Raw genomic sequence first — 22,440 nt, 5'->3', positions numbered from 1 at the left:
GATACAGGGATTGCAGGCTCCCATGTGTTTTAAAAAGCGTATATGTACATTTATATATATTTTTCAGAATTTATATTTTTGCTAAGCACATTAGCACTGCCAGACAAATCTGTGCACAATTTGCCAGACATTTAAAATATTCAGTTTTGTCTTGATATGAATCTCTACAAAAGCCAGTGATGGCTGTGCACAGCCGAAGGTCGTGTACAGTGGGTATGGGCTGCATGGTGGTGTGGGTGCAAATCCCCACCTATCATAGCCAAGCCCTTTAATCAACCTATCTGTGCACATGCAAAGACTGGATCCACCTGTATTTGACTACAAGATAGATTTGTCACTGGACCAGACCACAGGGTTGACCCGGCAGTCAAACACCACTGTGCACTGCATTAGGCAGTGCCCAATAGACTTGGTTGCATGGTGGGTTGGGCACAGTGCCTGGACCTGAAGTCTTCCCTCATGCACACAGCCAGTGGCTCTGCTCTGCACAGCAAGGGTTGGTTTCAAGGGAGATCAGGCTCAAGGCCACACGAGGAACTTCCACTGTGAATGGCTGAAGACTTTGCCAATCAAGGTTTGGCCATACGATAGGGTAGGTGTGGGGCCTGGCTACATTCTGTAGCCAAACTCTACTATGCACAGTGAAGCAGTGCACAGCAAGGGTCCATAGCACAGAGGTTGGGGCCTAGTGAAATATTGTAATAAGGGTTTTGTCCGTAGTATATTATATAAAAACCCACATTCACTGCAAAGCCTCGTTAAATGTAATTTATGATTAGTGAATCTCACAAACTATTAATGCTTTTGCAAATATCTTATAAAGTCTCTGGGAAAACTACATTTAAAGTAACATTATGGTTTCAAGGCAAAACATAAGCCATAACTTCTGCCAGGTACTGCTCATGACCTCCCACTTGACCTAATTGATAGCATCTCAAGTAGCACTATTTTTGACATTACAAATTGCATAAAATTCATACCATCACTGATGAGATCGCATTTAACAATACCAACGACATTGATGATCTTACTGCGTGAACATGTGGAATGTGTGATACATTCGGGCACATGCATCAACGATAATTGCATTTGCAAATGGTGCGAATCGCAATTTTCGGTCGTTTGCGAATGCAAATATCAAAAGTGGAATGCATCATGTATTTCGCAATTTTAGGAATGGCAATCATGTTGCGATTTCTAAAATTGCGATTGCATTTCAGAAATCGCAATTTCAGATTTCTGAAAAGCAATGCATGATCATTTTTAAATTGCGAATTAGTAATTTGGAAGGGGTAAATTAGCATGAGGTTGAACCTCGTGCTAATTTACCGAAAACCTTCAAACATGCACAAAAATGCATTTTTGAAAGTTGCATGTTACACACACACATGTCCTTGGGACGTGTGTAATATATACTTCAGTTTAATTTCAGGGGTGCAGGGAGGAGTTCTTTGGACCCCCCCCCTGCACCCTTGAAATTGCATTTTCAATTTGCGATTCGCAAATTGAAAATCGCAAATTGTAAATGCCTTCCCATTGATTCCCTTGGCCCATAGGAATCAATGGGAAGGGTTTTCCTTAATTGCGATTCGCAAATTGTGAATCGCAATTAAGGAAAATTACTGAATCGCTAAAAAAAAAGCAAATTATTCATGCATTGCCGTTTGCGAATCTTTAATTGCGATTCCTTAATTTTCGCAATTAAGGATTCGCAAAGGCAACAGTGATGCATGTGGCCGTTAGTGTATGCACAATAACTAATCATAGGAAAATATTTAGGTCTTCACTATTAACCTCCTGAAAAATAACCACACAATGTATAATTAATACTGACAAAAAGGTTTGAGATGCCAGGGTGACATAGGACTTGTGTAACAAGTGGTTGGCAAAAATGGACTGTATGTGTGTCAACAGAATATGAATGGATGGTCATCCTAACCCCAAACTGTGGGCACTACATGAAGGGGAGTGAAACGTCTAAGTATTTTAGAGTGCACTACTGTCGTAATATGCACCATGCACAAGTGTGCCCCATGTACACAAGATGCAGATCATTTAGCATAAAGATTATGATGTATTTCATATTCCTATGTATTATATACCTGTAAGAGGCTCACTTCAAATATTTTTACAGTATACAATAGTGAAGCCTTTAAGCTATGGGAAAGTGTTTCAAGGTATAGCCAAACTATAAATAAGCTTGTCTGAGAACTACACATTAAGGATAGTGTCCAGTGAGAGCTATGGATTTCTACACATAGTGTGTCCCCAGCTTCCAGTAAGAGGATATGCTACCACTGTGTCTTCAGCTTATGACACATCGGTATTCGGAGTATTAAAATCACTGCATGATGTTCACAAAAGCTATTGCCTAATAGATTAATATGTCCAGAAGAGTCGGTGTATGGGAAACTTGCAACAATATTCATCATCCATATACATAACCGTATGTGAGACACAATATTTCTTTATATATACATTTGCTACTACTCTTGTATGATGGCACAATATAAAACCTCTGAAAGTGATTCTTCTAAAACTTGATCAACATGTATGCTTATATGTGCTTGTCAGCACATTTTGTAATATCAGAAGTGTTTACAACAGTGATGTTATCAATGATATCATTTGAGATAACATCAGTGATGTCATTGGAGATATCATTTGAAATTGCCTCAGTGATTAGCAAAAAAGTTAATGGATTGAGTGAAACTCAACCTATAAGGAGTAAGTAAGCATGCCAAGTGTCTGACAGTGCCTGCCAAATACCATGTAGATCTGAGAAACAGCACCAAAGTAATCAGTAAATCATATATATTTTGACCGCTGTCCTCTTTAATTTGCTTTCCCTAGTTGAACCCTGAAAATCTTGTACTTGGCTTAACTTGCTAACAGCCTGAGAAGGTTCTTGCATAGTCATTTAACGGTGCAAACGTTAACAGCAAATGAACACTTTTCTGACTGCCTGACTAATTTGCAAAAAACTGAAAACATCAAGAGGAAGCTAAACATGCTAAGTGTCTGACAAGTTTTGTGCCAATCCATGAAACGTAGCTTAAGTTGTTATCAAATGTTTTTTAACTCTTGTCCCACTAAAACTTTGCCCTTTTTTATCTGCTAGAAATGTGAGATTCCAGCAGCGAGCTACACTTCGCAACAGCCAGCCAAGTTTCATGTAGTCATTAAATAGTGTCAGCATTATTGAAAACTTGTTTTGTCATGGTTAAGGGCCTAATTTACATGTTGCCTGAGAGGGAACTCCATCACAACGGCGACAGTGGTCCACCAGCCCAAATTAAATATGGGTGTACCATAGTTTGACCACAGCAGTGACTACCCTCTCACCGCTGTGGCCAAACTTCTCTAATTAGGATGGGCGGGCATATAGCTGTTTTTACTATCCGCCACTGCTATGCAAACCCTGGGGAAAAGAGACACTAAAAACACTAATTGCCCCCTTTGCCAGGGAAGATGAGTCTCATGACGAGGGGGGCATTATCTTTTCCTATTTTCAAAAAGAAAATCCTGCTTGGGATTTTTTTATTTAAATAAAAAAGAAAACTGTTTGGTTCAAGGCTCCATAATGTTGACAAAGCAGTGCACCAAACTGCAAAAAGCATTGACAGGACCTGCTGTGAAATCTGTTTTTGCCAATGCTTTAGAAATAACCGCCAAGAAATTTGGCGGGTGGCATCTCTGCCAGGGTAACAGTAATGTACTCCGCCGCACTGGCAGAGAAACAGGCCTCTCGCCAACAATTACATCAGGCCCAAAGAAATAGAAAGAACGACAAAAGGTTTTCTGGGCGTAAACGTTTATGAATAAGTGTCAATTTTGAAAGTCATCTCTACCAGGCATGTGGATACTTTTTCGGAAAATGTTGAATTTGAAATATGCATGCCATGTTTGGGAGATATTATTAAGAAATATTCTAAGAGTTTCATGTGTGAGGTTTCTTCTGATGACGTGTTTCTTCTTTTCAGGCTAATAACCGTGCTTTGCGTGAAAAGATTCTACAGGTGAATCCCCTCGTTGAAGCATTTGGGAACGCTTGCACCGTGATCAACGACAACTCCAGTCGATTCGGGAAATACCTGGAAATGATGTTTACCCCAACAGGCGCTGTCATGGGGGCAAAAATCTCTGAATACCTCTTGGAAAAATCCAGAGTGATAAAGCAGGGCATGTAAGTGTCCTACAATATTGTCTTATATTATTAGAAACATTCGATTTGAGAGCTTGTCTTAGCACGGAGATCTACTGGCTCTTAGTGTAGGCCAGATGCTTGTGCTGACTCTGAGATACAGATGCCTCTGTTGTTGGTGATTCCGTAAAGGGCAAATATGAGGTAGAAATCTGCCCAACTTGTAAAGTAGCCCAAAATAGGCAGACTGTCAGACTTTATTCTTCCCACTCACATCCATCAACACACACAAAAGACAAGTCTCTCTTACTACACACATGCCTCAACAATGGCACACACTAATGATTTAAATTATAAACGTATTTAGCAGCTGATTTCTACATTTTAGTATTACTCTCTCTCCCACACAAGCACAAAAAACACCGGTCCACAGACTCGCACAAACCAACCACTGCTACCACAACTGTAAACACACAAAACATGTCTATGTTGCAACCAACACCTAACTCTCTATTTCAAGTTACATGGACTCCTCCATCATCTGCATCTGATCGTGGTCTATTCTAGCCACAGACACACAACTTATTGGAACATTCCACTAAAAGTATGGGGCATCCCCACTACAACCATCAACACACAACTTAACACATTCAACACACATCTAAGACCCCTTTGTCATACAATGGGCAATAGCAAACTGATGCTTTCACCACCTTTGGTGTATAATGTATCACAGCACACATGTTGACAACAGACCTCAACACTCTATGCAGAAGTAAAGTACACTATGCATTCCAATCCAATGTGTTTGTCTTCAACACAACCACTTAACGTAACACAGAAAACACAAAAATACCCAACATGACTCAAGTAACACTGCATCAGAAGCTTCTTCAATGGCAATGCACCTTCGTTAATACCACTAACATAACAGCAGAGCCATGAGATTGCATCGTTCCATGTGTATACCTGATCTTGGGACGCCCCGAGCAGTGCAGGGTTCTACACACGTAATTCAGATAGCTCTCAACACTCATAGGATTATTAATTTAAATAAATTGATGCCCGAACAAAGTATCTCCATATAGGTGCCCCAGAACTAACAACTGAATAACTAGATGGCCAGGTAGTCTGGGGTCCTATTACCATAGGAACATGACGCCAATGACAACATTATTGAAAGTCGTTATGACACTTAACTGTGGATGAATTAAAGTGCTCATGCAGTAGCATCTGTAGCGACACAGAGCTATATATTTGAAGAAAGTCTGCCATTGACTCTCCTCGTAGGTAATACAATCAAAGAAAGAGTATGACAAGCGTGGACATTGCCTATTGGAACATTCAATACATGGCCAGTCTCTGGTTATATAGCATCATAGGCAAACAGTAAATTCTAGTAGCTGCTTGGCACCCCATGATTTTGGCAAGCCCCAGCCTATGCTTGACAAGATATAATTTGCTATCAACAAAATAATAGTTGCTGGAATCTGAAAGCTCTTGTCGATACAAGATCGAGTTCAGCAAGTAATATTTTATTGTATTAAAATCAATCAATTACAATATACATTAGGGTAAAAGCAATTGATTAACAGATTTTCAAAAAGAACCTTTCAACTTAAACCCAGAGTCACCAGAAAATAGCATTCAACTTGGTCTTTGTTTGGGGCCACAGTGAAGTGCCTAGTTAAGGCGTGGATGTTAGTTGAGAGGCGAGCCTTTAGGAAGGTTAATGCACAGAATTTTACCAAACTGCTGCTAAAGTGGTTGGTGCCAAGTGAGAAGCAGCAGTTCATAGCTTCTTTGACTGGTTCTTTTTAATGTTCAAAGAAAGAAAGATGCAAATCATTTTCCTGAAGTCCAGGATATTAGTGCAGATGCATAGTATATGTTCCAGAGTTTCAGATCTGTAGCCACTGGAACAGCAGCCAGCATGTGGGCACATCACTTTTTCCAAGAGCCCCCCTCCAGTTCGGCTACGGGACTGAACACGGTGCGAAACCGTAGGTATTTGATATTTTGGGTTGCCCCTTGGTCTGATTCGGGTTATGACGGTTTTAGTGTGCAAAAAGTAAAGTGTCTGAAACTAGATGGCTGTGTTTGTATTTGGAAGTGTATTTTTGGGTCATTGCATTAACAGAAGTCAGGGGCGGCTGGTGACATTTGAAAGTAGTGGGACGTAAATACTGCACTGTGGCAAGAGAACGAGCCTGAACCACTTATGGGGGGGTTCCGGGGGTCTCCCCCGAGAACATTTTGAAAAAAAGAGTGGGCAAATGTTGCATTCTCAAGCAAATTTGAGAAAGAAAATAGGTGGCTTGGCGAACACATCTCTGGGACTAGCCAGACAAGTCTATTTGCACTTGCACAGATACATCACTCTCCCTGCATTGACATAGGCACAGTCACCCTGCACTCATAAACCCATTACTCACCCTTCTCTGACAGATCACTAAGCCAGCATTCACCCATCCACGTAACTCACTCTGGACTCACACAGGCACACTGCTCAACCTGCACACACACAGACATCACTCACACTGGACTCACACAGGCACATCACTCACCCTGGACTCACACAGGCACATCGCTCACACTGGACTCACACAGACACATCACTCACCCGGGACTCACACAGGCACACTGCTCAACCTGCACTCACACAGACAGCACTCACCCTTCAGTTGTAACAGTTTGTATAAAAAATAACAGTTGAATATACCATCCCCACGCCTTCTCCCGGGCAGGGGCCCCCTAAGTCGGCATTGTAATGCACTTCTTTTGCCAAGAGTAAGCTGCATGGCCTACTGCAGGATGGCTTTGCATCCTGCAGTATGACTGGATATTGTTCGTTTAAATCAACCCATAATGCCTTAAGCCCTAAAAAGCTTGTGACTTTGTGACTTTTATGCTGCTCTAAAAAACCTCACTGTGTATGTTATTTTTGTGTCCTAATACCCAGAAGCCCGCGGTCGCATCTCACACTGATTCCAGTGACAACCCCTTAGGGGGGGTCTTGCAGGACAGACACCTTCACGGGGCCCTCTGTTATACCCAAGAGCAGGCACTCACCGCATGCCCTGCTGTTGTACATGTCCGCCCTCCAGGCCCGGCTCCAGAAATTTTTATTTGGGTGGGCCAAGGGTGCATTTGGGTGGGCCACTGGGACTCAATTTGTCGCATATATTTCTGGGCAGGCCTGCTTCAGGGCCCTCATTTATCTCTTCTTACTCTTGCAAGGCCCAGTAAAACGCACTCTTTTCCAAATCTCTTTCTAAATTTTATTACTCTCAAAAAGTGCTTTTTCCTTGTAATGTTCCTTTGATGGGAAGAGGCGGATTCTGAGGTGGGGATATCAGGCAAATGACACTTCTCGGGCTCCCTCTGTGCGAGCCTTCAGGGAGAATCCCTCTTCATTACTACCTCCACCTGACCCCAGACTCTGCAACACACTCCCTTACAGGCTTGTATATCCACTACTCCTCTCCAGTGCACCTTATGCCACAGCTGACCTTGGGCCCCAGCCCCATATCAGGCACCATCGGGCTCCACTTTCATTTTGCCCGGTAAAAACATTAGAAAAATCACCTTCCAACTTAAAACATTGAATATAGCAGTAAATGTAATTAGCACGCACTTTAAAGTATGTTCCACAGTAGCCCTTATGACCCGACTGCTAATTAAATAAACAAAAACAGAAAGGCCATGACAGGGCCGGCTTTACCGCTGATGGGAAAGTCTTTTTTGGTGCCACACCAATAACCTTTCTCCGTAAATACCTTTACAACCACCTTCCAACCGTGCCCCTCATCCCTCCATGACCCCCCCTATTGACCTCCTCCTCAGATTTCTTCACTGCCTCACGCCACAAGTGCCCCTCATATCCCCATAGCCCCTCCCCCGCATGACCTCCTCCTTGGAGACCAGTACCCCTTATCTCTCTGTAGCCCCTCCCACTCAAGACCTTCTCGTCTAACTCCCTCACTACCACCCTACACCAGTGCCCTCATCCCTCCCTAGCTCCCCCTCCACCCCATGACCTCTTCCTCGGATTCTCTCACTACCACCCTCCATCAGTGCCCCATATCTGTCTGCAGCCCCCCTCATGACCTCCTCCTCAGGCTCCCTCACGCCACCCTCCACCAGTGCCCCTCATCGCTCCTTAGCCCCTCCCACTACCTTCTCCTCGGATTCCCTCACTGCCACCCTCCAACAGTGCCCCTCCTCTTTACGTAGCCCCTCTCTCATATGCATTTCATTTGTTGTATAGCGCTACTCATGTCAGTGTAGTGTGTGTCAGTACTTTACATCACACACACATTATACAGAGACAATGAATCATACAAGTATGTAAATCAGTCTACAGGGAATGTCACATAAGCCAATGAGGATTACAAGGTGTATGAATCACATGTCATCCATACTGGTGGGCAGTATATTTTAAGAGGGTTTGGTCTGGGGAAACACAACCTTAGGATTTAAAGACGATTCCATGGGGTCAGCTTTACTGATAAAAATGTATATCTGTCCAAACATACTCATTTTAGCAACATTAGAATAATGAAAGACTGGGGAAGTTCTAACTATATCACAAAACAAAAAAAGCTAAGTTCTAACTATACCATTCATGTTTGTAGACAGCTCTTAGATGACAGTTCATAGGTCACTGTCCTATGATACGATTGTAACCTCTGAACTTCAAGTAACACAAGGATCTCTGCGACAAAGGCAGTAACCCACTGAGCTATCCAGATACAATACAATAAGGGCCCAAAATTTCTCACCACTGCCTTTCTTCCCTATGTTCCCGGCCGCTCACTACATTCCAGCAATCTTCAGCTCCTTCAGGTTCCTAAAATTAAAAAGACCCGCCAAGGAGGCAAGGCCCTGGCATACGCAGGACCTGTTCTCTGGAACTCCCTCCCCCTTTCGTTAAAACACATCACTGATCACCTGTCTTTTCGAAAAATCCTGAAAACTCATCTTTTCTCCAGCGTTTAATCATTTCCCGCCATCCACTACCTACTAGTGCTGTTCAGGCACAATACCTGGTTTCTTCTGTTTGGCAAAGCGCAGAGATACCCCTCCGGGGGTCTATTCAGGCGCTATAGAAGCATATAAATAAATAAATAAATACAGTTCATCTGCATTTAAAAACTACTAACAAACAAATGATTGCTCTCCAGAAGGATCATTAATCACCAGCGTTATCTGGGCATTTTGTTTTGTCTTATTGCTGTCCTGCATCGGCCATGATAAAGATGAAAACTGTTTAAATAAAGCTCACACGAAGTATGTGTCCTGCTGGGCCTGTGCAGATTTCAAAAAGAAAAAAATGTAGTAACACATTCTCTTACCTGCTCCATTAGTCAAACTTTGTGTCACAGCCTGATGTGATAAGCCACTGCAGGGGTTAGGAAAGGTGACTAAGAATAAACAAACTTATTTTCGCCTGAGCTGCATAGAAAAAGAAATATCAACGCAGCAGGGCAATAGGCAAAGGTTACCAAAGGTTACCAGTGCCAAAGAAAGGATTTGTCACCTTTCGCTGTGCCGAGATGAAGGGGTGAAAAAAGTTAACAAAGCCGTGTTAACATGTTAATGGTCTTTAAAGACCTGTGAAGTACTGGGGTGTGGGGCTGCGATAATCTCTAAATCTGTCTGTGTGTGTGCGCGCCCGGGAAAGCTGCCTCGGCCGGGCTGACACACACGACCTGAGCGCTGCGCGCCTGCCTTCAAGCCCTCACTGCGAGGGCCAAGGCTCCTCTTTGGGTGGGCCAGGCTCATGTTTGGGTGGGCCTGGCCCACCCGGCCCACCCTCTAGAACCGGGCCTGCCGCCCTCCCTTGGCTGGAACGGAAATCATGCAAATTTGTCAGATTCACATGCACTGCAGTTGGCGATAGAAATGCACATTGAAAATTGAGTCCAGCATTGAAAAAACAGGCCAGTTAGCAGCAGCCCCCCCCCCCCCCTTTGAATACTGCTCCAGTCAACCATTACCCCCTATATGTCCTTCATCCCCACTGGCAACTCAGCCACTAAAAGCGGGCCTCAAAGCACTGTTTATGGAATCGGACTTCATTTTTTTTTTTTAAATACAACAATAGGAAGTTCACCTGGAGTGACCTCAAGAGAGGTGCCTATAACGTAACACACCCTCTACTTCCACCTGTAACGCAAAATGCACAGAGCTACCTCAGTGAACAACACGCCTCGTCCATTTTAGTGAAAGTCGAGGAAATTCTGAACAAAATGGTACAAATAGTGCATTTTAAATCACCATTGTTAATGTCTGAACAAAATGGTACAAATGGTGTATTTTAAATCACCATTTTTAATTAAATTGACTAAGAAGTTACGAGGGCAGACATCTGAAGTTGACCTCCCACATAAGTGTTGAAGAAGCCTTACCTGTCAATGAAATTTCTGAAAAAATGAGGCTAAATCGTGCATTTTAAAGCACTATTTTCAAAACGTAGGCAAAAAGTCACAGGGTTTCATTACAAATGCCCCGTAATTGTGCACCCACGCTGAAATTCCCGTTTCTGCATAAAGAGGTGGCTATGACGCATACATACATTGCCTCACATTGCATTTACTGTGTGTAATAAAACCTGCACAATGCTTCAAAAAACCATTTTGTGGTGGAAAAAGTTGAACAAAGATGCACTGACTTGAATAGGAGCATCCCGAGATACAACGACGGGGGCGAGACACAAAAGTGTACAATCTGCACCGCATGAGGACATCACGTCACACGCGACACAATACACCCTCACATGTTATGAGACCCGGCAACAAGTGGCACAGAGCAAAATCTACAACTGGCACAAGAGCAACGTAGAGGCACCTGGTGGCAGAGGGCACAATGCCTACAGCAGCTGCAACACACTGCGACAACATCACATTACAGAGTAGGCAATAAGAGTGAAGGAGCATGAAGACTGCGGGTCACAAGTGACACAATAAGAACTATACAACTGGCTGGAAAGTGTTAGAACTGCAAGTGGATGGATGACACAAAACACTAAAACTGGAGCGCCACGAAGACATCATGCACCACAGGCGCCACAAAATATAGAAATGGAACAGCAATGACGTGACAAGGCCCAAATACAAAGAGCAGAATTAAAATGTATGTAACTAACAGAAAGAAAAAAAAAACATTATCTCAGACAGACAGAATACAGAATAAAATACTAGCACTAAAGCACCGGGAAGACATCACCTAACAAAAGACAGCGACAAACTATGCACATGGCCAGTAACACAGGTCACAAAAGCCGGACAGCTCTATCCAAGTACCTCAGCCCTCACCCAAGAATCACCTTAATCTGACCCGAGATTGACAGCTCAGCCAATGATCAAAGCCCTTAGCGCTGAGTAGTCGCGGCTCGCGGGGGGTAGGGGGGTTGCGCGGGGGAGAGGGGTGTCCCGCGGGGAGAGGGGGTGGTCGCGCACGGGGGGTATTAAAATACATTAAAAAATCCTACCTGAGGATGTCCTGAGCAGGTTCGCGTCGCCCCGAGTCCGTTGGCGCCTACAACCCCTCTCAGCCAATCCTGGCGCTGCCAGCAGCGCCAGGATTGTCTTAGGGCACGGCTATTCTTCGCCCGCAGCACACCCATCAGGAGCCCGAGGGGCTCCTAATGGGCATGCACAAACAAGTCAAAACACAAGTACGCATGAGTGGGCACGGTGCGAAAATTCGCCCTCCGTCCCCACTCATGCACACTTGTGTTGTGCTGCTGCCTGTTGCCCCCCACTGTCTGACAATCATGTCAGTCAATATGACGCCAGAACACCCACCCCCTTCAGACTCTGAAGGGGGTGGGTGGTCCGACGTCATGCTGACTGCCATGATTGTCAGTTCTCCCTGGGCGTCTTTGAACTTAAGTAAACGGAATCAGTTTACTTAAGTTCAAAGACGCCGAGGGAGCTGCGGGCCGGGGGGCTACGCCCCCACGCCCCCACGCCCCAATGGACGCACCACGCCTGACAGAAGTGACAAAGAGAAGATCGTATTAGATGTTCACAAGTCCCTCTTTGGTAAGTTGTACATTATTGAGCTTAAAGTACCTTAGAAGTACTGGTCATGATTCCTCTTGATAATTCTCTGCTAATCTATTTGCTATGCAGAAAATAATATTTGTTGGATTCTGAGAGCTCCTTTCCATGTAAGTGACCTGACTACCTAGTTCAACAAGATCCTTCCCATACAGAGTTGTAGTTGTGAATATAGCCTTTATCCATTGGACAACCTTGTTTTTAGGACTCTCCAGGTTATATCTCCTGCTAGCGCAATGCATTACTCACATGGTGGACTTAGGCTAAAGCACTTAACCAGTGTATAACAAGAGAATTGGTCTATGTGTGTTTGACCATTCGTCAGTCAATGTATTTCCTGGGGAGGCACCAGTGCTCCAAATTACCACTCTGAGCTACCAACAACATATTTCAGGGAAGCTTGCTAGTTTTACAATATTATAGAATAAAGTGTGTAGATTACATCCTTTCAGGGTCATGAATTTACCAAGGACAGTGAGGTCATATAGCAAACTTTATGAAATGCATATTGTTTTAAAATGGGTCTTCACAACTTTCTCAGAAGCTTAGTTTCTTACTTAGCCAAACCAGACAAAAGTTCTTCTTCCTTGCTTCCATTGTTTTGTTTCATTGTTCGAGTACACATGTCAGGTGTGTGATGATTCATGGGGAACCTTATGCTCAGCATACAGTTCAGGACAAGAGGAGCTCCATTTTTATTCTATTTAATGGGGATTCTTGTCCTCATTTTTTAGATCTCTAATCAATACATTAATTTATATTCTATCTAGATTGCAGAATATTAAGCTATTTATCTTTCACACATGATAACTTCATGGGGGGCCTTTATGATGTTCATCTAGGATGTCTTATAAGGGACCATAATGTGTTAATCCTGAATCTTGTAGTGAATGAATGAAGAGGTTATTTTAAAGTACACACAAATTACGAAAACTCCTAGGGCTACAATCACACTAAAGCAAATACCAACGTTCTAGTTTTCTTTCTGAACAAAGATTCAGAGTTTGTAGAGCAAAGTTTGAATGAAAGGTGATTCCAGGCATGCACGTGCAAGCATGAGAAGGACCTCTCCTTCTTGCCTGTCTGACCCTAGGAACCTACAACTAAAGAGGCTTGTGAATAGTGCAACATTCTTGGCGAGGATTAGTGTAGTTGTCTGGATTCCAAGTACTGAGAGCCTACCAGGAAAAAAGCCCTATGTGCTAAAACAAGTGACTTGAAAATTATTCTCCTCTTAATGGGGAGCCAGGGAAGAGATCTCAGGTGAGAGGCCAAAGGTGTATGGTAAGGGAGCCTCTGAATGAGCTAGGCTGCAGCATTCTGGGCAGTCAGAACTTTCTTAATCATGATTTGAGGGAGGCCCAAATACAGAACATTGGAGTAGTCCAACATGGACATAATGGGAGCGTGGACCGCTGTCTTTCTGGAGGGAACTGAAGAAGTAGTATAAACATTTTTAAAGAGCGTAGCAGACCAAAGCAAGTTCCAGCCACAGCAGGCACCTGTGGGTGGAATGAAAAGCAATTGCCCAATTTGACCCCAAGGTTTTTAAACTCCCCCAAGGAAGAGGGAGGAGGTAGAGCCCCATTAGGTCAACAATTTGGCTTCCAATCAGCTGGAAAAGTCCCAAATAAAAGTACCTCTGTCTTTTCCATGTTACACATTTAGTGGATAACACACATCCATTCAAAGACAGCAGACCATGAAACGACAAGCTAAGACAGTCGCCTCCTCCTACTTGTACACACTTCAAATGCTCCGCAAAATCTTCAGTTGGATCCCAACCAACCCCAGAAAGACTGTCACTTAGGCCCTCATCACCAGCCGCCTTGACTATGGCAATGCCCTCTATGCCGGCATCTCCATCCAGCTCCTCAGAAGACTCCAGACGATACAGAGCGCTGCAGCCAGACTCATCCTGCACCTCCCCAAATGAACCCATCATCGCGCACGACCTAAGAGGCCTCCACCGGCTCCCATCCGGGAAAGATGCCAGTTCAAGATCCTTACACACGTCTACAAAACCCTCCTGACCTAGGACCTGCCTACCTCAACTATCGACTGCACTACCACCAACCAGCTAAAACACCTATGCTCCTCATCACTCGCACTCACCCCCTGCATCCGCTGCACCCTTCCTTCTCCTACATCGCAGCCAAGACCTGGAATGACCTCCCCCTCCAGCTCTGTACGGCCCCCTCACTTGCAAACTTCAGAAAGAGACTCAAGACCTGGCTCTTCGACAGCGCCCAGATGCCCCTAGGATTGATAGAGCGCTTTATAAATGCTGATTTATTGAAAGACATGGCCTGGCAGGAAGGGCGATAGATCAAAACACCAGCCAAGGATTTTTGAGGGGATATGAGGCAAAAGCCTAAAGCCTCAGGTCCATCAAGGTCATTGATAGCAAAAGTGATGCACTGAAAAGTTTGCTTAAAGGCAAAGTCACCCACCCCACCTCTCCTATTAGACCCTGCCAAATGACGAAAGTTGTAACCTGCTGTCCTCAACATCAGGAAAGGAGGCGTCTAGGTTTTGTCATGACTGTCATGAACAAAAATGTCCAGCTGTTCCTCACAAATGACACTGAAAATATGTGAAGCATGCTTGTGGAAAGAGAGAATGTTGATTAAGAAAGCTGAAATAGGATGGGATTCATCATGAAGAATAGAGATAGCTCCCCCTTCTCCCCCGCTCACACTACCCCATCTCTCCAAAGAACGTGACAGGAAAGAACAAGAACATCACCAATGCAATTATCTACCACACGCTGTATCTTCTCAGGACCCCTCCAGGAGCATTTTTTTTTTCTTCAGTTATAACAAGGGAACCCAATTGATACCTTCGGACCATGGGCAGACAATCTATTCTAGGGAACAAGGGTCCGTAGGATAATGTAATAACATATACAGTGAGAAATACAGACCTGAATCAGTGCTTTATATGGTAATTCCAGTACCCAGCCGGGCCTGGAAATTTTATTTAGTATATACAAGAGTTAAGGAGACCATGAAGGGGGTCAAATACAGCATTTGATAGGGTACAAGCCTGTACCTATCCAAGAGTGAGCTAACAAGCCGTTATAGAAAAAGAATGGAGAAAAAAGGGAAACAAACAATTTCAGGCAAGAAAGAAGTGGGAGCCAACTGTCCCTTGCATTTGAGTCAACTGTGAAGAAAGTTTGGACATACAATTACTGCAATAAGATAGTCACAATCGATATACTGCAGAATTGTTTAGATTGTCGACGACGTTTCGATCCCCTGGCTCCTAATGAACCGGGATCATCATCAGGACTTGGTGTTATGTTGCCTGTTTTGTTATTTGAAGCGCCTTTGGGATTCAGTGTCTTAATACGGAATCATGAATCGGTCTGTGGGCGCGGACCAGGTTGGAGGTAATTACCTGAGGCTTCGGAAAAGTCACTGGGACTGGGATCCACAGGCTTTCAGGAGTGGAATCCCCTGGTTTGGTTTGGCGGAGATCGGTGCTCCAATTATAAACGAGTGCCAGCGTTGGACGAATTTACGAAGCACGCTATTTTGGGCATCAAGGTGGCTCCAAAGTTGAGCAGTGAACTGGGGATCGGAGGGCGCAATGGCCTGTACATCCGACCACACGAGAATCCTGGTAAGAACTGGGGTGGCAGAGTGGGCTAAAGAACGGTGATGGATCAAACCCAGATCTTTTGACTGGGTGTGAGTGTTTGATTGGTTCAGATGCTCCGTCCATCACCACCCCCTTTGGTACCGCTTTGGCCGCCATAAGTGTGGCAGGGTATGCTCAGACGTGAGTACCTTGCTCACTTTGCCACTGGAATCAAGCAAGCCGGGCTGACGACGGCTGTAATGCCAGAAACCGGTCCTCGAAAGCTTGTTTCCGGTCCAGGGAAGGCATGGCTCGGCAGTTCGGGCTGGACTGATCCCATGAGGCACAGGGTCAGACTGATTTGCATATAGCCATGTCTGAACTGGGGTGGCAGAGTGGGCTAAAGAACGGTGATGGATCAAACCCAGATCTTTTGACTGGGTGTGAGTGTTTGATTGGTTCAGATGCTCCATCCATCACCACCCCCTTTTGTACCTGCCAGTATGTATGACATGTAAATCCTACAGCTGGTAGCCCCCTTTGCCTTATTTAACATTTTCTATACACTGATTTACACACGCATGATTCATTGTCTCTGTATGTTTGTGATGTAAAGTGCTCCAACACCCTACCTCCACTGGTATGAGAGGTGCAATAAAACAAATTAAATACATCTGAAAGCGGGGCTACGGGGGGATGAGAGACATTGTTGGAGGGTGATAGTGAGGGAATCATTGAAGACCCCCATCAAGGAATGTTGTATCCTGGTGCTCAGTAAGGGCATCATTTACTACACATTAAAAGTTAATGCAATTGTGTATATAATCACAGTTATGTTGTAGAATGCACCATGTTCCCCAAATTTTCATTGGGTGGCAACTTCCCGTAGTCTCCTTTCATAATGGTTAGGCTCCCTCTCTGCACTCCCTGTATACCGTACAAGGGCTGGTCTGACAAAACTTGCCAGGGCTGCTTTGGTTCCCAGTCTGGCCCTGGAAGAAGCAGGAGCCTTGTACCGCTACATAGACCACTATATGCATACATGCCAATTGGGGAAAATGCATTCTGCTGAATATTTTTTCAAAATCTCCCACTTTCTTCTTCCAAAATGTTGGCATGTATGTACATGCATTTATGTGATAAAGCTTTCTCACATTTTAGGCACCTGAAAAAACAAAACAGAAATCGCTTTGGAAATGTAGAATCTGGCCCGAGGATTCAATTTTCCGAAATAAAACCAAACTTTGAAAAGTTAGTTGCGGGAGATGCAGCACCAACCTTCCCTTTAAAATTTTTCGATTTTTGCCTAGGAAGAAGAACATGGCGGCGGCGCACTAGCTCGCCGCGGTGCTTCAGGTCGATCCCCCGCAGGACAGTCCCGCTGAACAGATGAGTGCGTGAACGGGTAGACCCTGAATGAGACACTTTCTCCGAATTGAGTAACTGTCGACATGGGAATTTCCTCGCTTACTTTCTACTCTTTACGGATCCCGCTTTTCATCTCTCTCCGTCCCGATGGTGGTTGCCTGGCGAAGCGGCTGGTGTGGTGCAGGAGTCCTCTTTCCACCTCCATGCTTCCTTACTCTCGACTTAGACTGGAAGCCGTGCAGCGAGGAGGATGGCTGCGGGTGCGGTGGTAGAGGTATCGGGTGTAACGGGGGAGTAGGTGAGGCTTCACCGACTAAAAGTAAGTTGCTTCTTTTCACTCAGGACTTTGGAATCTGCTATAATCAGAGCAGTAGTGAACCCAGTGGGGAGAACTCTAAAACTATCTATACTTCACATCAGTCAGGTTTTAATAACGTAATATCTTCCTCAAATCCTGTTAATTCCTCTAATAAGTGTTTAAAGATACTGGGCACTTTATTTAGTCCAAGGATTTGCATAGCCGCCCTGGAGCTCAGAAAGGGGAAAAGACTGAGGAACCTATTTTCTCCCCCCAAGGGCTTAAAGTCAGCTTTAGCGCCTGTTAGATACACTGCCGCGGATATTGAAATAAGCCGGGTTTCTCCTCTTAAGGGTGAATCTCACGAAGTCCCCCAATATTTACAAGTGCCTACTCCGGCCTCAACAGTGGAGGGGTCTCTTGGGCAGGAATTGGATGTTGTCAGCTCTATCAGTCGGGAACTGCCAGAGATCACTCTGTCTGATCTGAGTGGTAGCGCGGTAGGGGAGCAAACACAGTCCCCTCTTGACAAGTCTACGTCAGTAACATCTGGTGCATCTAATGCAATTAATGACTTACCTAATACTCCCAAAAGCGGAGTTAAGCGTGGTCGAAGTCGCCGACAGAAAAAGAAGGTAGAGCTCAAGAAGGTCGGGACCTTAGAAGAGGGGGCAGATATAGGAGAAGTAACTAAACCACTATCCAAACCGAAACCCTCTTCATATTTGAACACTGAATTCAAGTCTAAAGCCTTAAGTGTGAGGGCTAAATCCAAAGCAAAAGCTAAGCTTAACTCTAAAGACACTAAAGTAGTATTTCCTGCAAGCTCTAAGCTAACACCTTCACTTCGCGCCTATTTTAAAGCCATTCCTCAGATTATACAACGTTCTGAGGGCTTAAAAAATCAAAGCATGGCATCGATATCAGACTCCAATACTACGTCAGTGGTAGAATCATGCACATCAAAGGATATAGTATTATCCAAAGAGTCGGCTCAAGACGGGAGATTCCCTGATCAAATAATCGACTTTGCTAAAGCCACCGATGTAACCATTGGTGAAGAGGCTAGTTCGCGAGGACTATTAGACCCAGGAAGAGAGCCAGACCAAAATCAGTTACAATCACAGTTGTTCTTGGAGCAGCAATTGAGTGAATTCCAATCCCCCACTACAGCTTTTTTTCAAGAGGATGAAGAGTCAGATTCTACTGATTTGGGTGCTGATTTGGGCGCTGTTGGTGGTGCTTCTGGGGGGCCATTTGAAGAGGCCTCAGCAATTTCGGCTCAACCCGAAACCAATTCCTTACCGACCCCTCCTTTAATATCTCAAGCTCCATTGACGGCAGCCTCCGTATTAGAGATGTTCTCAGCCCTCACCAAGGAGATAAGGAAAGGTTTTGCTGAGTCTGCGGCCAATCAACAAGAGTTCAAAAATTACTGTGAGTCCCTCGATAGTAAAATTGAAAACCTCACCATAAGAACGGGAGTATTAGAGGAAACAGTAGGTGTCCAAACAGTTTATCTGGATCAGGCAAGGCAGGATATAGTCAAACTCACAAAGGAAGATCTGGCGCTTAGTGAGAGGATGGAGACCCTCGAGAATAATGCGAGAAGAGGAAATATCCGCATTTTAAATGTCCCAGAAGGCTCTGAGGGGTCAGATATAAAGCAATACATCGTCTCACTACTGAAGGAAGCCTTGCCATTAGAACATGCTACCGAGGAGTTGTCTGTTGACATCCAGAGGGTACATAGGGACCCCCTTAGGCTTAATCCTCAGCGTTCTAAACCACGAAAGATTTTGGTAAACTTTCACACCTACGTTCTAAAGGAACGTATTTTGAATTTGGCCCTGAAACAAAAGTCTTTGGCTGGGAAAGGCTTTACTTTCTTGATAAGATCTGACCTGTCCAGAATAACGCTGGAAAAACAGTGGGAGTTTGGCAAACGTCTGGACGCTTTCAGAAGATTGGGGGCAACGGCCCAGCTGATGTTCCCAGCTGCTCTAAAAGTCATGCATAATAACAAGATGTATAACATTAGGTCAGTTCAAGCGGCAGATGAGTTGTTAATGGATCTAGGTAAAACAGTCTCTTAGGGCAAAGTATAAAAGTATAATAATGATCCGAATACCCAGTACTGACACATAAATGGGCTTCGATGGAAGGAATTTTGATCTTGATTATAGATAGCTCCCCCTCTCCCTAGCACTAAATGGCCTCAATAAGTTTGATGTTTGATGCTTGTTTTTTCATAGTCCTAATTTTGAAAAGAATGATCAGTGGTACATTCTTCACATGTGGCTACATGTGTTAAAAGGAAATAGAGAGGAATGGGGAAAAAAAAAACTGAAAAAAAGACATAAAAGAAAGAGGGAAACGGAGAATGATTAACCCCTTCGACGCTCATGACGAGCTGGGCTCGTCATGAGGTAGCCTCCTCGCACGCTCATGACGAGCCCAGCTCGTCATGAATAAAGGGCTTTACAGATTCTCAGCGCAGGAGCAGAATCTGTAAAGCACGCATGCGGTTAAAGAAAAAAATAGGAAAAAAGAGAAGGGAAAAAAAGGGGGAAAAAAGGAAAAAAAAGAGGGTAAAAAAATAAAAAGAAAATCCCACAAAGAAAAAATCAACATAAAAATCATCTTATCCATCAGGTTCATTTAGGTCTACTTACCGGAATAGTTAGCGGTTGGACTTTTCTGTAGGGGATCAACCGGTGGGGCACTATCTACTGGGACTTTGTTCTGGTTAGATAATGCAAGGGTTCTTCACGGGGGGGGGGCTCTCACCTCGAGCGGGTGAGTGCACAGGGGTGGAAAAAACATAAAATGTCCTCAATAACCAGTTTGGAAATTTTTGGAATAGCAATTTTTGGTTTACACATTTCACATATCTTACATATCTTATTTATAATTGTTGGGCACAAAAATTTAATAGTTTTACAAATGTATCTTTTTTATGCTATATTAATCGAATTGTCCTATCAATTAAGGGATGAGTAGTATAAGTTTTCTTTCCTGGAACATCAATGGCCTGCGCACAAAGCCCCGTGCAAATAGAATTCTACAATATCTGAAAGAATCAGCAGTGCAGGTCATGGTATTGCAGGAAACCCATCTCACGCATACTGAAATGTTAGAGATAATTAAAAAGAATGGATGGATTCATTTTATGGTCACTACCACACAAACATCCCATACGAGAGGGGTTGCAATCATTTTTAAAAAGGGAGCCAAAGCCAAACTAATCTCAAAGGTTGTGGATTCTTCAGGCAGGTGGGCTATTGCGACAGTCCTCATTGCGGGGGTTTCAATTACAATAGTTGGCTATTATGGCCCAAATCAGGATGACCCCACGATACTGGAAACAATTTTTTTGAAGTTATTATCAATATCAGGACCCATTATCTTAGCCGGTGATTTTAATATTGTCTTGGACCCCATCCTGGATAAGTCTCCTAACAATCGTTCCAGGGTTTTGTCTAAAACCAGATCCTTTCTGTTAGAAGTCATGAGACAGCAAGGGTTCGTCGACGTCTGGCGACAAAGATCAGGAAACCAACAGGGGTTCTCTTACAGAAACTATAAGTATCACCATAAGTCTAGGATAGACTACATATTAATGACCCAAAGACTGGTCGATTCAGTTAGAGTAATAGAATATCTTCCGTCACACCTTTCAGATCATTCTGCGGTTAAATTGGTGATGGATTTGCGCAGTAAGAAAACCTCGACGGTTTGGTCCTTTGATCGTTCCTTACTTACTAATGAGGAGGACATTGCGTTTTTAAAAACAGAGACACGTAACTTCTTTCTATCTAATGAAGGTACAACATCGGATAAAATTATCTGGGATGCGTATAAGGCAACATTGAGAGGGTTGATTGTAACTAAAATAGCCTTCCAGAAAAAGAACTACAACGAAACAATCTCTGCTATAGAATCAGATATGGCTGCTATCGAACGGGAAATAGATCTAAGTAATAGATCTTCAAGGTCAATATTAGACACCCTACATAACAAACTAGCGATACTGAAGGGGACCCTGGCATCGACTCTGAGTTTGAGAATCCAACAGAGGTGGGAAGCCAGCAAGTTGGCCCACTTCGAATACAGTGAAGGTGCAGGCAAACTGCTGGCCTGGAAGACCAAAGTAGACCAGGTCCGGAATAACATTGCAGCCATAAAAATAGGTACCACTAATCTTTCTTCCGATGATGATATCAGGGAGGCATTTAGGGAATTCTTTCAGGCCATTTATAAAGAAGACAAAGTGATACCGGTTGAGTCTGTCAAGAGCTGGTTGGATAATATCACCTTACCTCCCCTCACTCTGGAACAATCTCAATATCTGGACAGCCCCATTACTCAGAGTGAGGTGATATCAGCTATTAAGAAATCTAAGAAGGGGAAAGCATCGGGGCCTGATGGCCTTCCGGCGGAGTTATATAAATTCTTAGACTCAGAGATTGCCCCTTTTCTTACAAAGTTATTTAACCAAATTCTCTTAGAAGGTATGGCTCCTCCAACATCTTGGGATGGTGCCTCTATTACCCTTATCTTAAAACCAGGTAAACCGATGGAAGAATGTGGGTCATACAGGCCAATATCTATTTTGAATGTGGACTATAAAATCTTTGCCACGGTTTTATCATCAAGATTGGCCAATGTCGCACCATCGGTCCTTCATCAAGATCAAAAGGGATTCTTAAAGGGAAGACAACTATATGAACTGACCTTTGATTTAATTGGTGCCATAGATATAGCAACATCTAACAACCTCCCACTGGCGGCTATGACGCTGGACGCAACCAAGGCCTTCGACAGGGTGAATTGGGTTTACTTGTCGGAGGCCCTGGCCAAGTTTGGTGTGGGGGGTGGTTTTCGTAGGGTGATTAGTCTTTTGTACAGCAACCCTTCGGCATCTCTCCTCGTTAATGGAGAATTATCAAGCCCTTTTTCTATCACAAGAG

The 22,440-nt window shown here is 43.9% G+C and overlaps 1 protein-coding gene across 1 annotated transcript in view; it reads left to right on the top strand.

Annotated features, from left to right (window-relative positions):
- The window catches only part of MYO3B (myosin IIIB), a 2,563,893-nt gene that overhangs the window by 1,362,908 nt on the left and 1,178,545 nt on the right, over positions 1-22,440 (top strand). The window contains exon 14 of the mRNA XM_078681588.1: positions 3,984-4,186. Within this exon, the coding sequence (XP_078537714.1) occupies positions 3,984-4,186 (203 nt within the window). The remainder of the gene's footprint in view (positions 1-3,983; positions 4,187-22,440) is intronic.

This window comes from Lissotriton helveticus, chromosome 3_1, assembly GCF_964261635.1.
Source record: "Lissotriton helveticus chromosome 3_1, aLisHel1.1, whole genome shotgun sequence".
Classification (NCBI taxonomy): Eukaryota; Metazoa; Chordata; class Amphibia; order Caudata; family Salamandridae; genus Lissotriton; species Lissotriton helveticus.
The sequence above is the reverse complement of the archived record's forward strand: the minus strand, read 5'-3'. Positions and strand labels throughout refer to the sequence as shown.